Raw genomic sequence first — 23408 nt, 5'->3', positions numbered from 1 at the left:
CGTTCACAGCTCTAGCCCAGGATCAACCGCAGTGCTTGACACATAGTAGACCCTCCATGAACGTATTGAAGAAGAGAAGGAGGAAAGTCCCTCATGTGTCCAGGACAGTTTAAGGCCATTTCCCACATCTGAATTCACTCATGGCATCGTGTATCTTACAAATTCAACTTGTATGATCTACGATGTAATCATACTATATAACAGATGACCGCGGAAGGGTTTACTTCCAAAGGTAGGCTGCCCAGTTCAAATGTACCAGTGGTTCCAGTTTCTTCTTGTGAAAATACAGGTGCAATTGATAAATGTTATTTTAAACTGATCATAAGACCATTGAATTGAATCTTTTATGAAGCAGTGCCTCAGTGTCTGACTTACGTTCTGCCTCAGTGTCTGACTTACGTGCACTACATAACAAAGTTTCAGACAGCTCCAAACAATATTTCAGGTCAACATGGCAAGCTTTGGCCTTCTTGTCTTCTTCATTACATGACATGGGAGAAAAAGCATGACCTCCATGTTCAGGGTCTCTTCACTCCAAAATCTGTGGACAGTCCAAATACTTTGCTCCGTGGTTTCGGCATGGAAACATTTTTTGGGTTACCTATTCAATATGCTACAACTTTGGTTTGTTGGGTAAAATTCAGAAGATGGTAACTAACCCATGAAACAAAAGTTATGAAGAAAAAATGTAAAGTCAAACATGTTCCATAAGAACATTTGAATAGAGATGGAAATTGATGAATGAATTTCCTCCATCCACCTCCCCACTAGGGCTGTGCTCACACAGAAAGGTATGTTCACCCCTATGTCCCTACCACCCACCACAGTGTAAAGCTTCTTATACTTCCCCATCAAAGTTCTTGGGAGTTATTTCAAACCATAGGCAAAACAACCAGCTGTAGAAGTAAAATGTGTTTGAGATCTTCTGCTTGATATTAAAGAGGGATGTGAATCCTGCTTTCTACTCAATAGCCATGTGTATTTTAATATCATCATAATGTTTAATGTTAATAATTACCTGTTTATATATTTGTTCATATTAACAATTTAATATAATAATAGCTCACACTTTTAAGCAATTGTCAAGGCACAGGCAGGAAACAGAATTTATCCCAGATAGCCAAGAGAAGGAATCTTAAGGGAAAGATTATCTATAATTAGATATTTAATGCAACGTGGACAACATTAAAGGAATAAACAAGAGACACCCATACTAGACGGTGGGAAGTGATTACTGCTCCTGGGCTTTGAGTAACAAAGGGAAGACCTAGTGTTGCCAGTGCCTGGAGAGCAGAACCTGCAAAGGAGGGACCACCCAAAGGGAGCAGGAATTGGGAAGAGAGATCATTTTATTGCCAGAGACAAAGAGTCAAAGTGACTGTGGAGAGAACACCCCTACCTCTCTCTTAGCTCTCAGATCGCTTGGTGGTACCTACCATTGGTAAAAGCCAGGCAGAAACCAGGCACCGAGGGAGCCCAGGAAATGCTGCCCACAACGGGTCAGCCTCCTGGGCACAAAGCAGGGCAATGAAGGAAGACATTGGATTGGGCTGGGGACAGTGGCAAAGAGAGAATGACCAGGCACCGTGCTGAGTACTTTGCATACTTGTCTATATCCCTATGATGGAGGTACCGTTTCCCTCATTTTACAGACGAATAAACAGAGGTACGCAATTTCAACCAAGACTGTCTTACTCTAGATTCTGTGCTCTTAATCACTACACTATTTAACCAAGCAGTATTAAAAATAATGTCTTGGGACTTCCCTGGTGGCGCAGTGGTTGAGAGTCCGCCTGCCGATGCAGGGAACGCGGGTTTGTGCCCCGGTCCGGCAGGATCCCACATGCCGCGGAGCTGCTGGAACCCGTGAGCCATGGCCGCTGAGCCTGCGCGTCCGGAGCCTGCGCTCCGCAACGGGAGAGGCCACAACGGTGAGAGGCCCGTGTACCGAAAAGAAAATAATGATAATAATAATAATGTCTTAAAATGACTTACCTAGTTTAAAAAAAAAAAACTTAGCTTGTAAAATAAATGCTCAGTGTTTGCCACACGACTGTGACTTTACCATTGCTACTTTGATCACTTTGCCTTAATCTCATCAGCAATTTACCTTACGGTGAGTCTCATGCATTTTATGTTGATTCTATGATCTGCAACTTGCAACCCATTTCTTGAATTCTGGAAATGTGCCTCACTTGTCTATAACATAAATCTCCACGCATGGACTAAAAGCTATACTGTCAATTCTTACTTATTCACTCTTCAAAGAATTCTTAATCATTTATGCTGTGTCAGGCATTATATGAAAACAAAGGGTTTTGCAATCTAGGAGACTGTCAGGTGAATAGTCACTAGAACGTGCTAAGTACCTCCGTCAGGGTACTTGTGCTACCTTAAGAGAACAGAGAGGCAGAAACACTGCTTGGGTTGAGAAGGGGGCATTCCAAGACTGAGGGAAGAGCGTTTGCAGAGTCTTAATGGAGTAAAAGACTCCCAGGCTAGGGAGCTACAGTGGATAATGACAAATGATTCAAGGTCAGAGTACTTGTAGGAAGTGGGAGGTTAACAGGAAAAGGGCTTTTGATTGTTAGCAACAGCTCCCATCTCTTGGCGGGACAGCATAAACGGAGAACCCAGGACTCCGGTCCACTTGGAGATCTAACTGGCAGGGGCTACATTGCTTCATCAGGAAATGAATGGGCTCTGTGTTATTTTCTCCATCCTTGCAGGGGTTTGTTCAGGATTCAAAGTCCCAGAAGAGAAAGTGTGACTGGCCCGGTTTGGGCAATGTAACCATCTCACTCAGAGGAAGACAAGGCACTTTGAGAGGACTCTCCAAAAGCAAATTGGGATGTTGACTAGCCTAAACACAATAAATGTCCTCTACAGTGGGTTAGACCCTGTGTCTTTATATGAAGGCATTCTCCAGGAAGCAAAGAGGAACCACTGAAGGATTCTAAACAGTGGATGACATGGTTGGCTTTGTGTTTCAAAACCATCACTCTTAGAAACCACGTTGGAAGATGGACTGGGAGAGAAAGAGGTCAGAGGCTGATTTAACAGCTGAGGCAAAAATATAGATTTGAAAATTTAACACCTAGAGAATTTTGAAATAAGGGGACCAATCTGAGAGATTAAGAAGGGCCCTGCAACTGATGCGTGTGGGGATTAATGGAAAGAAAGGTTGGGGATGGATTCCGGGTTTCCCATAAGAGCTTATAAAGAATTGCTGTAAAATTAAGGGAAGTGTGCCTCCCACTGCAGGATCCTCTAGAATAGTCCAAGTTTCAAATATTGAATCTCACTGTTCTAATAAAACATAAAAAAATTTCCAAGAAACTCCAATTTAAAATATATTTCCAAGATTTCTTTTGCAGTTGGATATGGTGGAAAGTTCTTTTGTCTGACTCAAATTTCCTGATCTGTGGTTTGGATAATATGATCATAGGTGGGTGAACATATGCAACAGAAACAAAGAGCAAGAAACCTATTCAATACCAGTACAGTGAGTAGTGGTACGTGCAAAGTACATGCCAAAGTTTTACTGGAAAAAGGCTTGTCCTCACCGAGAAGAGTCAGGGTTGATTATTAGGTTAAAGTGACCTTAGGGGCTTCCCTGGTGGCGCAGTGGTTGAGAGTCCGCCTACCGATGCAGGGGACACAGGTTCGTGCCCCGGTCTGGGAGGATCCCATATGCCGCGGAGCGGCTGGGCCCGTGGGCCATGGCTACTGGGCCTGCGCGTCCAGAGCCTGTGCTCTGCAACGGGAGAGGCTGCGACGGTGAGGGGCCCGTGTACCGCAAAAAAAAAAAAAAAAAAAAGGTGACCTTAGAAGGAAGGGGCCACATCCTTTGGCAACAAAAAGCAAACATCAGTCAAACCCCAGATGTACAGCTGGCTCAGACAGAGGCATACCAACAGCTCTAATGTCCACAACCAAATCCATCAGTCTGTATGTAAAAAGAAACCACTACATTTCTAAATCTAGAGGGGTGTGACCCACAGTATAAATACTTGGGTTGATCACACAGACGCACCCACCAAGCGCAAGCTGAATTCACTCTCAACATCATGGACAACAGTAATTGTGGGCATTTCCTTCCATGAACCTGGTCCTCCAGACATCCTTGGAGGCTCAAAGAGGCTGATACACAAAGATACTTTGTGTCCTGATTATTTCTCTTAGTTACACGCGGTTGTGCATGTTCTTTTGAGACTACTGAATTTGAATCAGAGTCTTAGAACTAGTCAAGAGGCCTTGAAGATCAGCAGGTAGAACCTCACACTTGCTGTAGCATTTAATCTACTAATTTTTCAGATGAAGAAACAGAGGCTCCAAGAGGTTGACTAATAAGAGGTGGAGAGAATAGAGGATAAAAACACACAACTTGAAGCCTGAGTACTGATTAGCTCTGTAACCTTGAAGAGGTTCCTTCTCCTCCCTGTGCCCGTTTCCTCATCTGTAAAAGTGGGAGAATGATACCTATCTCATATGGTAGTTGAGAAGAATCAGTGAATTAAACCACATAAAGTGCTCCAAATAGCCTAACATAATAAGCGTCATACGAGTGCTTGTATTCATGAATATACCAAAGAACCCCACTACAACTGGGAATCTGATCCTACCTTTCCTCTACACAATTAGAAGAAAATTCTACCCATTGACAAATTTACAGTGATTACAAATAGCTGTCATATACAATGTCCTTTAAGGATGTCTCATTAAAACCTGCATCTGAGTTCTTGAAATTCACTCAAGAAGAGCTCCTATAGTGACAAGCAGGTATGATAACCGGCCCAGGAAATCAACAAAGCTCAGTGACACACCAAGTCTGAAAATTAACCTTTTTACCAAGTAGACCTCAATCTCTCCTCAAGGGTCGCCTGCACCCCACCCCACACCAGTATTTCTACAACTTGGGTCCATCTTCTGTCAACTACGGTCTTAATGAACTGAAAGGCTGGATCTTGACTTAGATGTCATTCTTGGCAAGGCTGTTAGTTCAACTTTTCTTTGGCTGGTCAAGATTATTTTTCAACAAGTTCTTTAGCCCACAGTGTTACAATATACCACCAAAGAAATCAAGAAATGAATATTGCTGTGGGTGGGAAAAGAAATACCAAATGGAACTCCTGCCATGCTGATAATTATAATCTACAAGGTGTTTGATTCACTAAGTGTGGCAAAAGGGTATATTTTATAAGAAGTTTGCAGCTGATGAATACCAAAGGCCAAAAACTCAATCTGCAAAGAGACTGCTTACGAGCTATGAGAATCATTTGCACGACAAGGTACTCCTCCAACCACATGACTAATAAAGTGAACTTCCTAGAACCGGAAACAGCACAGAAATTATCCAGCCCCTTGAACATGCCTGGCTTAGAGTAGGCATCCGGTGAAAATTAATTGAATAAATCTAATTGCCATCAGTGAAAAAGTATCTCATATTAACTTGGATCTTTATTAATGTGACCTAAGGTACTTGAAAGAATGTGAGGAATTTCTTATGTAATTAACTCTGAAATGAAATGGGTAAAAAGGAGCCCAAAGAATGAGGTCTGATTGCTAGATAGCATAAAATAGAGATTTAAAGGAAACAGATGAAGTTTTAAAACTCAAATCAAGAGGAAGGGAGCAAATATTTTCATCTTTAGCCTTTATTTCATGACCCACCGTTTAATATTTGAAATCCTGAGGATTATCAGGGTGACAAAAATGTTCTTTTTCCCTTAGAGATCAAGAGAAAGCTTTTCAAGGATTATAGATGTGGGTCATCTGCTTTGTAAAATAGTCCAGCAGTTCCTCAGAAGTTTAAAGGAAGAGTCACCATATGACCCAATAATCCCACAGGTTGGTGTATACACAAGAGAAATGAAGACATAAGCCCTTGCAAGAATTGGTACATGAGTGTTCGTAGCAGCATTATTCATAATTGACAGAAATAAAAACAATGCGGGGCTTCCCTGGTGGCGCAGTGGTTGAGAGTCCGCCTGCCGATGCCGGGGACAGGGGTTCGTGCCCCGGTCCAGGAGGATCCCACGTGCCGCGGACAGGCTGGGCCCCTGAGCCATGGCTGCTGGGCCTGCGCGTCCGGAGCCTGTGCTCCGCAACGGGAGAGGCCACAACAGTGAGAGGCCCGTGTACCGGAATAAATAAATAAATAAATAATAAATTTAAAAAAATAAAAACAATGCGAATAACCATCTACTGATCAATGGATAAATAATATGTGGTATATCCATGCAATGGAATATTATTTGGCCGTTAAGAAGCCAGGCACAAAAGGCTATACATTGTATGATTCTTTTTATATGAAATTCCCACATAAAAAGTAGATTAGTATTGCCTAGGGCTGGCGGGAGGGGTGGTTGGGGGCAGGTTAGGTTGAGGGAAAATCGGAAGTAACTGCTCATGGGGATTAATGGGTACTGGGTTTCTTTTTAGGGTGATAAAATTGTTCCAAATTCATTGTGGTAAGAGTTGCACAACTCCGTAAATATACTAAAAAAAAATCATTGAATTGTACATTTCAAATAGATTAATTGTATGGTATATGAACTATATGTCAATAAGGCTGCTGTTCAAATAAGCTACGGCAGATGCAGTTTTAGCTCTGCTTAGTTTTTAAAAAGCGGTCCTAAAAACACAGGTTTTTCATTCATCTAGTAGAGCCGTGAAGCTCCCTGGCATCATGACAAGTTAGGGGCCAGACATGATCAGCCTGGAATAATCATGGAAAAATTGCAACCCCTGGAGAGAGGATTCCTTGTTTAAAGTAAGTTGTGATGTGTCCCATACAAAGGACACAGAACATCAGAGAGTCTCACATTCTCTCTTTATTCTGCCATGAGAAAGTTTCCCTAAAACAGAGAAGTTATGTAGAAGCTAAATTTGTATCAATCCTACAAAATTAACTCCCCACTTCTTCACGAAGCTGTAGTCACACTGGCCTTCCTAAGGGTTTGCTGAGCTCCACCTACCGCAGTGCCTTTGTACCTGCTGTTCTTCCTGCAGGAAGTCCTCACCTGTCCCCAGATCTCCACCTGGCTAGCTCCTCATGAGTCAAGCCTCTGCTCCATTGTCGCCTTCTCAGGAAAAGCTCCTTAGCTCCCCCTAATTAAAATATTCTTCCCCCACAGAAACCCTCTCTGCCATGGGTCCACTTCATTTTCTGCACAGTATTTGGAACTATCTGAAACTCTCACGTGCTTATCAGTTTGTTGTCCGCCTCCCCCGGCAGAAGGGCACAAAAGCCTTTCCGTGTCCCCCATTTCTTGATTACAGGAAATAGGCTTCATTCAGCCTCCACGACTTCCCTGAGTTCCAACCAGCAGCTTCAAAGAGTTGCTAATCAGGGAAGGGAGGGGATTCGGACAAGGGAGGCGCAGTCGAGAAACAATAGCGCCGCCTTGGGGCAGGGTCCTGGTTCCCCCTCAAGGGATACACATAATGATATCTTTGAGCTCTTTACAGATACCGAAGCCCTCACCAAGTGGGAGCAGTTAACGGTCTGCTGCCCACAAGCACATAGACCCCAGACTGGTTGAAACCAGAAGTTTGATGATGCTGACTCCCAATTACCTCACCACCAACCAACGAGAAGAACGTCCAGGAGCTGATCACGCCCTCCTCCGTGAACCGTTACTATAAAACTCCTCACTAGCCCCTCCGGGTCAGGACACACAATTTTGAGGGCATTAGCCTGCTGTGGCCCCCTTTGCCTGTCAAAGCAATAAAGCTATTCTTTTTACTTCACCCAGAACTCTGCCTCTGAAATTAATTCTGTGTCGGGGTACAGAGGCCGGATTTGGCTTCACGGACAGGGACCGAAATATTTCCCTGTGCCTACAAAGCTAGCAGATAGGCAGTGAGCGCTTGATAAAGATTTATTGAGTAAATGATCTCCACGGGATAAGTCATAATCAACTTTGTAAACAACATCTGAAAGGTCAGCCTCTGTACCTGCCACACCTCAGACAGGAGTCCAGGGACACTGACCCTTCAGAGAACAGTCTGTAGCCACCTCCAGGCTGAAAGGGCAAAGGGCTGAGACTGAAAACCCAGTTGGCCACCAAGGACTTCCTGTGCTCCTTCACTAATCTTCCCTCACCGTGGTCCCAGGTCAGGTGGCGGAGCAGCTCTGGGGCCTTTCCTGTTGGTTTATAAATAAGTCTAGGCTCATTGCTGATCCCAGAGTGGCCTACGTGGCAACCTGCCTTCAGCTTGCTCAGTAGGACCGCTTGCAGGAAGGGCGGCAAACAATAGCCATGCAGAAGCAGCGCAGAACAGCAGTCTGCATCTGTGTGGTCACGTGCACACCACGCACTTCAGATCTTCTCTCAAAGGACCTACTGTAGAGCACAGGGAACTCTGCTCAATATTCTGCAATAACCTACATGGGAAAAGAATCTGAAAAAGAATAGACACATGTATATGTATAACTGAATCCCTTTGCTGTACACCTGAAACTAACACAACATTGTGAATCAACTCTACTCCAATATAAAATAAAAATTAAAAAAAAATTCCCCCAAAACCTTGACCCTGGTTTCTACAGAAGCAGTTTGTCCCAATCACGCCCCAAAGTTAGGAACTGTCCATTCTAACTCAGAATGGCTATCTGGCTTAGTTTTCTCGTAAGTTATTTCATTCGAGTGAACACTTAAAGAATCACTAATGCTTCATCAACTGTAGAGTACTTGTCACTCAATTCCAGAAAACTTGTGTTTACCTAACCCAGGCTGCATACATACGTATACACCGTGGACATTGTTGCCATTTAGGAAAACAATCCTTTTCCAATCCTGCGGAAGGTAGTCACAGGTCCCTTACTTCCCAGAGCTACTCCTGTCTTCTTGATGTTTATAACAACGTCTGAGAGTTCTAGGACTCCTTTCTGTTATCTATCCCCCTGTAAGTATCAGTCCAGTTCATTTAAGAGTCACAGTGTTTCTATGTGATACATGAAGCTGATGGTCTTAATGCCACTTCTGTTTTTTTTCTTGGTTCTGTTTTGTTTTAACAGGAGGAGTAGCAGACCCAGAGAGATTAAGCAACTTGCCCCGAGGTCACATACCTGTTCAGTGCCAAACAGTAGGAACACTGAGTCCGTGAGCTTCCCTCCACATCAGCACTTCTCAATGCATCTGAACCACTGGGGAATCTGGTTACAGTGCAGATTCTGAATTCAGCAGCTCTGGGGGGTTGCGGGGGGGCGGGGGACCAGGATTCTGCATGTTTCCCAAGCTCCCAGGAGTTGCTGCTCGTGGTGGCCCTCAGAACACCTTTCATCACACCCTTCATCACACCCCAGGCGTGTCCATCCTAATACTTCCCCCAGTGGTTGTTGCACTATTTGGGTATTCATTCATTTCTCCCACTAACCTATGAGCTCCAGGAGAGCATGAACTATGTTGTATTCACTGTTTTGACCTGGACGCCCAGCACCACACGTGCCAAAAAGGAACTGAACAAATATTTTTGAAGAGTGGAGGAAAAGTGACCTATTTCCAATGACAAAGCCACGTCGACTGCATATTAAGACTCTGATTTCTTATACAAAACAGAAACAGACTTAGAAAACAAACTTATGGTTACCAAAGGGGAAAGGTGGGAAGGGAGAGATCAATTGGGAGTTTGGGATTGCCATATACACACCACTATCTTTAAAACAGATAACCAACAAGGACCTACTGTAGAGCACAGGGAACTCTGCTCAGTACTCTGTAATAACCTAAATGGGAAAAGAATTTGAAAAAGAATAGATATGTGTCTAATTGAATCACTTTGCTGTACACCTGAAACACAACATTGTAAATCAACTATAGCCCCATTTGAAAGAAAAATTAAAAAAAAAAAGAATCAATCGATCAATCAATCAATGAACATTTTTTTAATAGGCTATTCATCAAGTATCCTCTGCTGTCTGGAGTCACATTATGACATCCAGTTGTCATCGCCGGGTCCCCAAATAACATAACCAAATAAAAGCCCCGTAGTTTCAACCAGTTTATACCTACACTTGCCGCAGAAGTCTGCCAGGGGTCAGGGGGACAGAATCACATCCTTGGGCCAACGGGATGGGATAACATGAGGTCATTCTAAGGGCGAGGGGGAGGTGTAGAACAGGCAGGGCGACGGAGGCTCGCTAACGCTCAGCATCACCTGAGGATGCTGACGACAGCAGTCCTCCACGGATTGTGCGTTTTCCATATGCCAAGCACTCGGCTGCGCACGTTGCACCCGTCATCTCATGTCGTCTTCTCGACACACCTATGACACAGGCACTTATTTTATATGTAAGGAAGCAGAGACGTAAGGTTATTAAACCATAAGCGGTGAAGCCAAGATCTGGACCCAGGCAGCCTGGCTTCAGCATCCGTGCTTCTAACCACATTGTTGACTGCCTGGAAGCACACAGAAAAGAAGCAATTGCTTGAGCCTGGGAGTGACTTGACTTCCCTGTCAACAGCCTGATTAATAGGCTCCAAGAAATCCCACATAGAGCGGCTTGGGGAGAAACACATCACATCCACATTATATCCAAAAGGAAGTGTTCAACAATATTATGTAGGGAAAAAAGAGATTCTGTTACAGCAAATGCTCACATAGTTTTGACTCTGTTTGGCTTATGGTTAAATATACAACACCGCTGAAAGGTTAAGTAAGAGTCACTGAAGTAATAAGTCTCAAAGGTCCCAGATTCCTTTCACACTTCATTAGGTCTCTTATGAAACCTTGCATTAATGTCTGGGCCAAATCTGAGAAGATGGTCATCACATGGACGAGTTCAGGATTTTATGAAACATGTGTGTCCAATGTAAAAAGTCAAAAAGTCTAAAGGACAAAGAGAACTTTGTTTTTCAAAGGCTTAAAGAGCAGAAGTTCAACAGTTATATTTTAGCACTGTCAGAAAAGGAGGGAGTCAAGAAAGCTGTGGAAGAGAATGCATGGTCCATTTGGATATGAGAAAAGGGTAAACTTAATCTCTCTTTTCGATAGAAGATTTTTAAATGTGGAATAAGAAAATAAATCAGGGCAATACTAAAGTATAGTCATAAGGTCTTGAATAAAACATTACTGTGAAAAAACGCTGAGCTCCACAGATTGCTTTCTAACCACACTTGTTTAATTATTATTTACCTTTGGAGGCAATATGATATGATGGATTGTGAAGGCCCAAGATCTGGTTCTGCCCCTTCCTAGGTATGGTCTCCAGCTAGCATAATTCTTCCAGGATTCAGTGTGTTCATCTGTGAAATGGGACAACTCACTCCTGCCTCCTAGGATTACTGGGAGCCTTACATTAAATGACATACTGTGAGCATTCCCAAATGCTCCCAAACAGAAACAGAAAATCAACACAGGTTGCACCTTGGTTTTCTCTCCTTTCTTACAAGTTCTATTTTCCTAAAAGAATGTTGTTTAAGCATTTCTATTCCTAACTTTAAGTTTTTGTTAGTAGAAACATAAAATTGTGGAGGGTTTAAGAAAAACAATCTACCTACACACAGATGAAATGTGTATGTAAGAAAATGAGAATAAACTATTAGCATACAGTATGGAAAGATCATCTTATATTAAGCTTTATGTGTTAAAAATAGAACCATATAATAAACAACAAGGTCCTACTGTACAGCACAGGGAACTATATTCAATATCCTGTGATAACCCATAATAGAAATGAATATGAAAAAGAATGTATATATGTATAAATGAATCACTTTGCTGTATAGCAGAAATCAACATAACATTGTAAATCAACTATAGTTCAATAAAATAAATTTTAAAAATAAATTTAAAAAAATAGAACCATATAAAATTTCACATAGGTACGCATCCTTAAGAAACAACTTCACTCATAATTACACCTACAAATTTTAGTCAATCTATCAACTAATGATCATGTTAAAAATCAAGAAGTTTTATGAGAGTAGTGTAGATTTTTGGAAAAAATTCCATTTCAATTTATGTGAATGTTTTATAAACCAGAAAGTACTAAATAATATACAATGTTGTTTTTATTGCAATGTCCTTTTGGCCTCTAGAATAATTAGAGATGTCATCAAATTAAAATCACTCAACATACTAAATTACAAAATTTTATTCACTGTAATTCAATATGAAATTCACATGTAAAGTAAGGGAAGTCAGCTTTCTAAGAAGTTATAACAACATATATAATAGACAGGAAGTCAACAAAGATAAAAAACAGAATTTTTAGAAGTCTTCCCACAATTTCATCTTCCAGACTTGTGGGGTTAGTAGTAGAAATTAACATCCAGTGTTTACAGGTCATATCCAAGAGCTCCTGCTCCCTAGGGGGAAAAGAAAGAGAAAATGTCCTTAAATGAACACATTTATAACCCTGATTCTTTAAAATCAATCTCATATTTGCACTGGAAAGAAACAGTGATCAAGAAATGTCTTTCAAGGCTTCCCTAGTGGCGCAGTGGTTGAGAATCCGCCTGCCAATGCAGGGGACAGGGGTTCGAGCCCTGGTCCGGGAAGATCCCACATGCCATGGAGCAACTACGCCCGAGCGCCACAACTACTGAGCCTGTGCTCTAGACCCCGCGAGCCACAACAACTGAGCCCGCGCGCCTAGAGCCCGTGCTCCACAACACGAGAAGCCACCGCAATGAGAAGCTCGTGCACCACAATGAAGAGTAACCCCCGCTCTCCACAACTAGAGAAAGCCCACGTGCAGCAACGAAGACACAATGCAGCCAAAAATAAATAATTTGTAAAACAAACAAACAAAAAAAAACAGCTCAAGGAACTACCAGAATTACCCCTCTCTTTTCAATGTTATCCATAATTAGTTTATTTTTGAAGCCTTATCTGCAAAGTCATTTACAATCATTCTTATGGCATCAGTGAAATTGCCATTCTTCTAACCTGTACAGTGAGTATTACCAGGAAATAAGAATTTGAAGACATGGAAAGAGGCATGTGATAAAATTCTTAAACATTAAACAACAAAAGGTTTTTTTCATTTCCCTGATCTTTCCTCAAAATCTTCTCATATTTTGGTCACTTAACCAGACATTAAATATTTTAATTTCTTCCACACTTATGTGTTAATCAGTTTTTTTAATATCTTAATTTTTTTAAGTATTACGGAATTTTTAAAGATATTAATTTGTGGTCTGTTTAGCGCACTGTCGGAATATTTCACATGCCTGTCAGGTAGGGAGTTTAGAACCATTCTTAACTCCTTTTTCCAGGAATGTAAACTTGGCCTTACATCCAAGTCCCTTATACACACTCAACTTAAAATCAGCATCAAGGGCTTCTCTGGTGGCACAGTGGTTAAGAATCCGCCTGCCAATGCAGGGGACACGGGTTCGAGCCCTGGTCTGGGAAAATCCCCCATGCTACAGAGCAACTAAGCCCGTGCACCACAACTACTGAGCCTGCACTCTAGAGCCCGACAGCCACAACTACTGAGCCCACGCACCACAACTACCGAAGCCTGCATGCAACAAGAGAAGCCACCGCAATGAGAAGCCCGCGCACCGCAACGAAGAGTAACCCCTGCTCTCCACAACTAGAGAAAGCGCGCGCACAGCAAACAAAGACCCAATGCAGCCAAAAATAAATAAACTTTAAAAAATTTATTTAAAAAAATGAGCATCAATATTTTTAGAAAGTGGCAAGATCGGGGTGGGAAAATATTTTCTGCTATTTTTCACTCAAACCCAAAAAGGCAGGTTGAGTTTTAAGAGAGAAGGTGAAAGAGAGAGGGGGAGAGAAATGAGATTTATACAAGTATCTTCTTCCACTTTTAGCAATCTTGATTAATTTCTATAATAACTAACCCCCTTCCTAAAGGAGGGAATGACTTGCCCCAAATTACACAGCAATCACTGGCAAAGTAAACGCCTAGAATTTCCCTTAAGTTCAACAATTCCTTGTGCCTATGTTAGGGAAAGAAGGGGTAAGAATAACACATGGGTTCGCAAAGCGATTTTCCTTCCCTCCTATGGCCTCCACCTCCATCTTGTGTTTCTTCAGTCTGTGCTCTGAGGGGTACCTTCAATTTTCTCCAACAGCGGTAAAGAGAGAGACTGAATAAGAAGTGAGGGAAAGACCAGACAACTGGTGGGGGTCGAAGAGTGCGCAGAAACCCATTTCTCACCTGACTTAATCCCGGGTAGTGGTTGGTAATGCTGCTCCTGGGTTTTCTCTCCAGCTGCTCTTGCTAGAACAAAGTGCATTCAGCACAGGTGGTCTCTTAGCAACCTTGGTTCCTGTGTCAAAGCACAGCGAAAGCTTTTATTGGATGCTGAGGAGGTCTGTGAAGTGGCCGGGCAGGGAGCCTGCCTGGAGAGACTCTAAAATGACTCTTAAAGAAGTCAGGAAGGAGATGTCGAAGAGTGGAGTTCGGCAAACGTGACACGTTGATTTCAACATATCACAGAATTGTAGAGCTGAAAACTAAACTTTTCACAAAAAGTTTAAACTGAACTCTATAATTTTCCTGGCGGGCCAAACACTTACCACGCTTTTATTATTTTATTTTATTTTTTGGCGTGCCATGGGGCATATGGGATCTTAGTTCCCCCACCAGGGATTGAATCCACACCCCCTGCAGTGGAAGCAGGAAGTCTAAACCACGCTTTTAAAACAATAGGTCTCAGGGGGTGAGGGAATGGAAGAGATGTGTAAGGGTTACACATGTGCAACGAGTAGATAAATAAGTCCCGGAGACCACTGTAATACACAGTACAGTGAGCATAGACATAAAAGTGTGTTATAAACATTAAACTTGCTAAGAGACTAGATTTTAATTGTTTCCAGCACTAGAAGCATTAGAAAGTGGAGTGAATTTATTACAAAAGACCAGGCTGTAACATTCAGCCATAAATGGAAAATTATCCAACAAAATGATGGTTATCACAACTATGAAATAATAGAAAATACTACTTAGAAAATTATGTTAAAATATTTAATTATGATTAAAAGCCATACCTTATGAACACCTATTATACTCCTGGACAAGCATGGATAATCACACCAGGATACATATCCAAACATTATTTGTAATATCCTCAACTTAAAAACAAACCAAATGCCTATTAGTAGATAGATAAATGCATATAATGGAATATTATACAATAATGAAAATTAAGCTCCAGCTACATACAAAAACAGCGGTGAATTTCACAAACACAATATTAAATTTTTACAATCATGAAAATTAAGCTCCAGCTACATACAAAAACAGCGGTGAATTTTATAAACATAATATTGAATTTTTTAAAAGCAAGGCACAAAAGAAAATGCACAGTGTAAATATATTTATGTAAAGTAGGAAAACAGAGTTAAAGGTGTATGGTTTAGGGGTGTATATGTGGGTGCAATGGTGTAGGTGGTGAATTGATCAAGAAAAGCAGAGGATTGGCTACCATAAAATCAGGGTAGTGGTGGTGTTAGTGAGGGGAAGGGAAGGGCTGCACGGATGTGGGGAGCCTCCAGCAGTATTTCATTTCTTGTCCTGGTTGGTGGTTACACTGGCAATCATTTTTTAACTACTTGCTAAACCGCACATAGAAATTTTATAGGCTTTTCTGTAGGTATGTTAGACTTCACAATCAAAATGTTAAAAAAAAGGAAACAGGACTATCTACAAATGTCAATAATGGTCATAGTGGTCGAGTTTGGGTGAAGGACTGTATGTGATTTTTTTTCCTTGCTTTTTCCACTTCTCACATTTTCATTTAAAAGGATGTTGCTTATATAACTTCAGAAAACGAAAGAAAGTAGTCCCATAACGGCTAGTCCTCTTTCTTTCCCATATACTTAAAAGTAATGTATACTGATTTTATTTTTGTCAAACCAAACATTTTAACAAATATGAATTTGGGAAAATTAAATGTCAGTCAAAGATTTTAATGAAAATATTTAACTTACACTTTATCCAATAAATTACATATTTTCATTAAAATGTTTCACTGAGACATTTTATTTTCCTTGAGTTTACACTGTCTCTTTGGCTAAAGAACATGTTCTAGTCTCATTCAAAATGTTCAGGAGAAAGAGGAATGTTGGTGGTTTCTGTTTGGTTCTTCTCAGTGTTAGATCTGTTTCTAGATTTAAATCATTGGAAGGACATGAATCTGTACCATCGTAAGTTTACTAGCACACTGAGATTTTACTGTGGATTAAAATTATGATTGTCGCAGTGTTTGATTTACATTTTGCCTAATTAGTTCTTACTTACTTTTCTAGAAGCTTGGTAATCACATGTTTTTTCTTTGCAGGGACATTCTTTTAGAGGAAAGGCTAGATAACAGCAGCATTTTCAGGAAAACAAATGATTTGTAGTGTTTTTTTAATCCGATAAAACATGCACTAAATAAATGTAAAAAATAAATTAATTAATAAATAAATTTGAAACAAGCTAGGACACTTCTAAAAGTATGCTAGAATGTATTGAGTGTGACTATCTCAAGACCGTGGTCTTATCTTGAATGCAGTATTTAAAAGTCGTAGTTAAAATAACATCACCTCCAATTTCTGATATAAGACAGCCTAGGTTATAGAAAAATGGTACAGATAAACCGGTTGCAGGGCAGAAATTGAGACACAGATGTAGAGAACAAACGTATGGACACCAAGGGGGAAAAGTGGCAGGGGTGGTGGTGGTGGGATGAATTGGGAGATTGGGATTGACATATATACACTAATATGTATAAAATAGATAACTAATAAGAACCTGCTGTATAAAAAATAAATAAAATAAAATTTAAGACATCCTAGGTTATTTGGGGCCTAATATATTTCATGTTGAAATTTCAGATGACCGCAAATAATCTTCCCTCCCATTTAAATGCCTCTACGTTCCTTTCTTTTCCCTATTTCCAAAAGGCACTGAGAATCAATTTATTTTGTAGAAATTAATTTATAGAATGTTATACTTAAAATAGAATGAATACTCTCTTATCTAGTTTTAAAAACTTGTCTTTATTATATTTTCTTTTGATTCCATCAACAGTCCAAATAATCTAAATCCAAACTGACCTGTTCATTGAATGGCTGAATAGTGGAATCCTACAAGGTAAGTTAGACTAATGGCGAGTAGCAGTAACTTTTGGTCTCTGGGGGTTGAACTTCACTGCATTCTCTGTTCTTCACCCTGCCATCAGTTTGTAGCCTCTGGCCTTTCAAACCTTTATAATCTTGATTTTATATAAAACAAAGTTTCTCAAGTCAACTCTGACTCCTGGGACCATAGTGCATTTGCTAAACGGCTTGGTCCCCTGGCAAAAATAAAACAATGCAAAACAAACAAGTAAAACGCCCTCTATTCTATAAAATTATTACTGGTACTAAGACTTCACCTGTTTCTCAATCTCTCTCAGCCTCTACGATTTCCCCTGATTAGGCGTGGATTCCTGGTCAAGATAAAGAACAGAACATACTTTGCAAAGTCTCTTTTTAAATCCAAAGAAAACACTTTTCATTGGATTCAAGATTATAGTCTTAAACACATGAGTCACACTTCAAAAATATTTCCTTTTTTGATAAGAATTTGCTAATTCTACTCCTTGTTTCCATCAATATCTAATGGTCAAGATAATATTGACAGAAGTTCCCTAGAGACAAATGTTGAAACATGAGATACTCTTGCTGAATAGGTCACTTAAGTAAAGTATAATAGTTACCATTCATTAAGGGTCTAGTGTGTGCCAGGCTGTGATTATGCACTACTGGGGCGATGGAACAACTGCCTTAAGGTTCTATGCTGGAGCCTTGATGCTACTAACCCAGGACTCCCATCCCCAGATGCCACTCTGTTTCAACTACATGGATTTATTAATGTTTTCAAATGAAAAGGAAATGGACTGGACTGAAATGGAAATATCCACATGTAATTATCGATGGCCACTCTTCTTCCTCAGTCCTGGCTCCTTTCTGTATATGTGAAGTGCTGGCTGAACAATGGGATGGATAGTCTTGCCGTTATCCCTCGGGGCCTGAGAACCCTAAATTTGCCTAAATAGTTTTACAAGAGTCAGTTTTATTCATATCAAAACAACCTGCTCTTTGTAAATGGATCATTCACAGGCCACTACTACGAGCTTACTGTCTAGCAACCCGATTAGGTGAAAGTTCAGCTTTTTAAATCTGTGTTTTATTAGCTTTTACTCTCTGCAATTTCCTTTTCTTTTATTATTAGTTTGTTATCCACCCACTGATCAACTTATGACTGACAGGTTCCTCCCCTTGAACTTTTTTTTTTTTTTGGCTGTGCACGTGGCTTGTGGGATCTTAATTCCCCGACCCCAGCAGCAGAAGTACCGAGTCTTAACCACTAGACCGCCAATGAATTCCTCCCCTTGATCTTATCGACATTAGCTGGACAGAGAAATAACAACAATGCTTCCAGGACTTGGTGGTTGAGAGACGGGTCTGACATAAGACTGATAGGGTTTGACTTGGATCTGCCACTTACCGTGAGACCTTGGACAAGTTACATTAACTCTCTGTGCCTCAGTTAGCACTTCTGTACAATGGAGATGATAATAAGAGTAGGGTAGTGTGAGAATAAAATGAGATAATATCAATACTTGTGCCAAGTGAGTGCCTAGTGAGTGCCTACTAGGCACAAGTCGCTCTCAATAAGCAAGAGTGACTATCGTTGTTAATTATATTCTACCGTATTACCTCCTAGATGGTACCCCTTGAATAAATCAGGCTTCTCAGTTTCTCTTTGGACACCCAAACATGCAAAACTGTCACACACCTACTCATCCTTTGAAAGCCAACGTACCTCCTCTGTGATCTTTCCTGACACCCTCAGGCAGAATCTATTGCCCACTTGCTGTAACATATTGCAACTGACAACCATGTCTTGTGGTTATTTGCATGCCACCCCCCATTGGAAGGGCCGTCTTCCTAGAAAGTGCGGACGGCCTTACCCATCCTGGATCCCACTGCCTCACGGTACTGGATGCTAAGCAGTTTTCAACAAATATTGATTTAATAACTGCACCTCAAGTAGAAGCTTTCTTGGAAGACCAAAAGTTCATTTTGTTCAAAAGACAATTACGACAAGAAAAACCATATATTAAGTCTACTTTTCCCACAAATTTTTATTCTTCAAAAATAAAATCACAAAGTTGGGTATTTTCAGTATTGTCTCCATATGGAAAATGTCTCTTTCCCATAAAATTTATGTTTAATGAAGTTATCTTTTAGAAACTTGAGAAATCATATGGGAATTATATCTTGTTGATGTTTTTGCTTTTGTTTTTATTTGTTTGCTTGTAATTAGGGAAGCTAGTCAAGTTGTTGGAAGGCAACAAGAGTTTGGCACTGGCCTACGGGGTTTTAGGATTCGAAGTGTCCTGCTGGGATGGCTACTGTTTCTCTGGCATAATTGAGATTTGTCCCCTTAAGATTCCAGAAATAGATGATGGTGTGGTAGGACAGGAGACATAAACTGCTCAAATATGAGTCATTCAGAAGTCAACTGAAATTCAGGCATATTCAACAGTAAGTGGGTTTTGTGTGTTCTGTAAGCTTCTAAAATGGAGTTCAAGGTGCATTTTCTGAACTAATTATGTGAGGAATTACATGAGGAAGGGAATTTAACAGACATCTGAGAAATCAACTCATCAGTGATATGAGCATTGTATGTGAGGAAGCTTGAATGAGAATAATAATAAATGGCATATGGCTTGACCCTGAAATGATTACAGGCATGATTGTTATACCTTGTTTCCTGATTAAGACACGATTTCAAGGAGATCTTTCTCTCTCCAGCTAAAAAAAACAACTGTAGTGGAAAATCAGAAACATTACAGAAATGTTGGCACTGGAAAAGAAATCTGAAATTTCTTAAAACTTCTCATTTGACAAACGAGAGAAGGCACCTCGCCTGAGGTCACACAGCTACTTTTCTTCTGAGCTACTATAATAATTGCCTCAGCGACTTTTTGACATGTATGATAAATTGGATTCTGCGTTTCACCAGACTTGGCTATTTGAAGATATTCGATCTTCATCACCTCCCAACTGCTTTGATTCAGGCCAAGGCAAGACCAGGGTGTCCAGAAGAGAATAAGTCACAAGTGAAAACTGGAAAACTGGGCAGGTCAGACTCACAAAACTCGACAAAGTGGACTTCGCCTGGAAACAGAACCACGTGCCTTGTCACAGATGGTGGGTCAGCAAGGTTTGGGAGCCGGGTGGAACTGGTTTGCGATCCTGATTCTGGCTGGTATTAGTGCTGGAGCCATGGATCGGGCATTTCACCTCACCTGCCACCCCATCTGGAGACAGAGACAATCTGTTTTGCAGGGGATTGAAAGGCTTTTATTCGTAACTACAGTTAAGAAGGGCTTACACACACTGTGATTTTAATCTCATAAAGCCTTATGAGGTGAGTTACTAATTCTCCTATTTCCTTAGTTGGAGAGATTGACAACCCGAGACTTTAGTGAGCTATTCGCGATCACACACCGGGGATGACCGGGGATTTGAATGGAAGTGTGTTTGGCTCCAAAGCCTTAGCCACTGCAGCATCTCAGGATTGGTAAAAGAGGTGAGCCTAGAGCCCAGCATGCTGCCGGGCACTTGGTAAAATAATGGTTAGGGTATGACAAAGCACTGGAGTCAGAAAGGGGGCCACTTCCTGCAGCCCAACAAGGAGGGAGAGGGGTGAGCGTGGACCCAATGGACGAGAGCAAACAAATGGACTTAGGCAATGGGAAGCCCAGGAAGCTGAGGCAGATGCACAGACATGTAGGCCACAGGGCACTGTCTGCCCTGGCAGCACCCATGAGGGTCCACCCGATCCCCCAGGGGTACAGGGGGGTCCCTCTACTTTTCTCCTCTTCAACTGTATCTCTCATGCTTTCTCTGCATGTCAATATCTGTCCAGTTTGGGCTTTCTGCCATCTATGACTGTGCCTCACATGTTTTGAGTAAATATTCCAGCCCTTAAATGAACTGTTTTTCTACATATGAACAAGCACCTCCTCTTAATCATCCACTACCAAGACTCCCAAAGGCTGAGATTTCCCGCTACCCCATTCCTGCCCCCAAATAGGAGACGGCATTGCCCCTAAGAAGACATAAATTACTCGGTTATAGGTACTTTACATTAAGAAAGATTCTGGAACCAAAATAATCAAAATGTTTTCAACCTTCTCCCTGCCAAGTTCCCCAGCCCTTGCCAAGAATCACAGCTGTAGCGCACTCTTACGAGGCCAGATGAACTGCCCAGAGCTGTGGCCCGGGAACCTCATAGGGCAGTGCCACTCGCCACCAGTTCTTCCACGTTGTGACAAAGCAGGAGTGGGGCTGAGGCCAGGTGCTTATTCGTTGCGTTTGGGGGTTTTATCTGCAGCACTCACATATCCAAACGTGTGTCATTCCAGGTTTGGGGTGGAGGAGAGGTCTCTGGACCTGTTTGACTTTAGTAAAAGCATTTGGCCAAACCTTTTAAACTACCTTCTCAGCCTGCAACATACACTCCTCTGCCTAAATTCACTGGTGAATTATTAAGGTGCAGATTTGATCTCGGAAACCAGCTAAGTGTTATCTGGAGTCAAGTTTAGCTGAGAAGGTAGATGGCCAGGTTGGAGGACAGAATTTCAAGTTCAATGAAAAACTGTGACCTCTTCTAAGACCAAATTATATTTCTTTTTTAAAATTAATTAATAAGTTTGTTTATTTATTTTTGGCTGCATTGGGTCTTCGTTGCTGTGCGCGGGCTTTCTCTAGTTGCGGCGAGGGGGGCTACTCTTCGTTGCGGTGCGTGGGCTTCTCACTGCAATGGCTTCTCTTGTTGCGGAGCACGGGCTCTAGGCGCGCAGGCTTCAGTAGTTGTGGCACGTGGGCTCCTCAGTTGTGGCTCACGGGCTCTAGAGCGCAGGCTCAGTAGTTGTGGCCCGCGGGCTTAGTTGCTCCACAGCACGTGGGATCCTCCTGGACCAGAGCTCGAACTCACGCGCGTCCCCTGCATCGGCAGGCAGCCTCTTAACCAGTGCGCCACCAGGGAAATCCCCAAATTATATTTCTATCATTTAACACAGGGCTTGGAACAAAACAGGTGCTCAATTAAAAAAAAAACTGGAGGCGGGGAGGATGTGATGCGACTTTATGGTGCGTTTTTCTGTGCCTCAGAAGCTTGTTACTTAGAAGGTGAACCCAACGAGGAGCCCTGAAAAACACTGAATCGTTTTCTAAGAATGTACAGCTCTCCAAGGGGAAGTCTGACCAATAATGCCCACCTTCGGTGGATAAGTATTGGACGTGATGGCCCTGTGGAATGCCAGCCAGATCCTGTCTGTACTTGTCATGTACCACGGAACAAGCCCATTCTGACTTGTAACAGAGTTACTCATGAAATGACTTCTTTCTTCTACCATATTTAGAGTTTACTGACCCTTTGCTAATCTAGCACTGTGTGTTCACACAGTGGGAATTAAATAAACATTTGCAGAATGACAGCTTGCGGTGGAAAACAAAAACCTCATCCTGCTTCCTGAGTGTACAAGGAAACACTTTGGGAAGCAGCTATTCTCTGAGACAACCCTCCTTTCTGTCCCATCCAGACACAGAATCGAAGCTAGCAAGGGGGGAAAGCAGTCCTTTGGAACCACAGAAGCACATAAGCAAAAGAAAAAGTTTCTTTTTATTTACTGATTTTGGGCTGCACCTCGCGGCATGCAGGCTCTTAGGACCCCGGCCAGGGATCAAACCTGTACCCCCTGCACTGGAAGCGCAGAGTCTTAACCACTGGACCATCAGGCAAGTCCCAGAAAAATTTTAGAATGCTGATTATAGTAGAGCAGATAAGTTTATTAAAATAATAGTTTATGCTTTGAAATTGTTTTGATGACGTTCCCCGTCATCATTGATCTTAGCCGTAGCCTAATGTCCTGAACTAACCATTTGCCATCCTCCAATGCCCCCATCCTCAGCATTCCCACTGCTGATACCATCCTAAGGATGAAGTTATTAAAAGCAGTAAAAGCCAATTATCGTCTCTGCAATTTAAAGTTTCCCATCAAAGACCACATTGGAGGCTCCAGGTTAAGAAGATTCAGGAAAAATTCAAATGAGGTATTTCATTAATAATATTACCATACTTGGCCACTTAGATACGTTATGAGTAAAACCCACCACCCTGTCAAACAGGTTATAACGCTCATCTCACAAACAAGGAAACTGAGACTCAAAGAGGTTGAATACTTGCTTAAGTCCCAAAGCTTGTTGAGCCAGGGCTCAATACCAAGCCGGCATCTGCCTCCTTCCACTTCCCTGTGATGCCTCCCTTATTTAGAAGCCTGATGCACATGTTCAGGAGAATTGAATGTATGTCACCAAAGCAGAAAACTGTCTTAGTCCGTAGTCCTGAGAAGGGACCGGAGTGTCAGCTTTCACCT

The 23408-nt window shown here is 41.7% G+C and overlaps 2 protein-coding genes across 2 annotated transcripts in view; both read right to left on the bottom strand.

Moving 5' to 3' along the window:
• Window positions 1-12112: 12112 nt before the first annotated feature.
• Window positions 12113-12298, bottom strand: MRLN (myoregulin). The gene has a single exon (XM_060034956.1). The coding sequence runs from the start codon at window positions 12296-12298 to the stop codon at window positions 12158-12160; it is 141 nt and encodes a 46-aa protein (XP_059890939.1). The 3' UTR covers window positions 12113-12157.
• Window positions 12188-23408, bottom strand: part of CCDC6 (coiled-coil domain containing 6) — a 149392-nt gene continuing 138171 nt past the window's right edge. The window contains exon 9 of the mRNA XM_060034954.1: window positions 12188-12317. Coding sequence (XP_059890937.1) covers window positions 12288-12317 — 30 coding nt within the window. The 3' untranslated portion in view covers window positions 12188-12287. The remainder of the gene's footprint in view (window positions 12318-23408) is intronic.

Source organism: Delphinus delphis, chromosome 16, assembly GCF_949987515.2.
Source record: "Delphinus delphis chromosome 16, mDelDel1.2, whole genome shotgun sequence".
Lineage (NCBI taxonomy): Eukaryota > Metazoa > Chordata > Mammalia > Artiodactyla > Delphinidae > Delphinus > Delphinus delphis.
Note: the sequence above shows the minus strand (reverse complement) of the source record. Positions and strands in the feature narration are given on the sequence as shown.

Bases quoted from the DNA above. Each gene is read 5' to 3' on its own strand.
- MRLN (XM_060034956.1), bottom strand. From the start codon at position 12,298: ATGACCTGTAAACACTGGATGTTAATTTCTACTACTAACCCCACAAGT.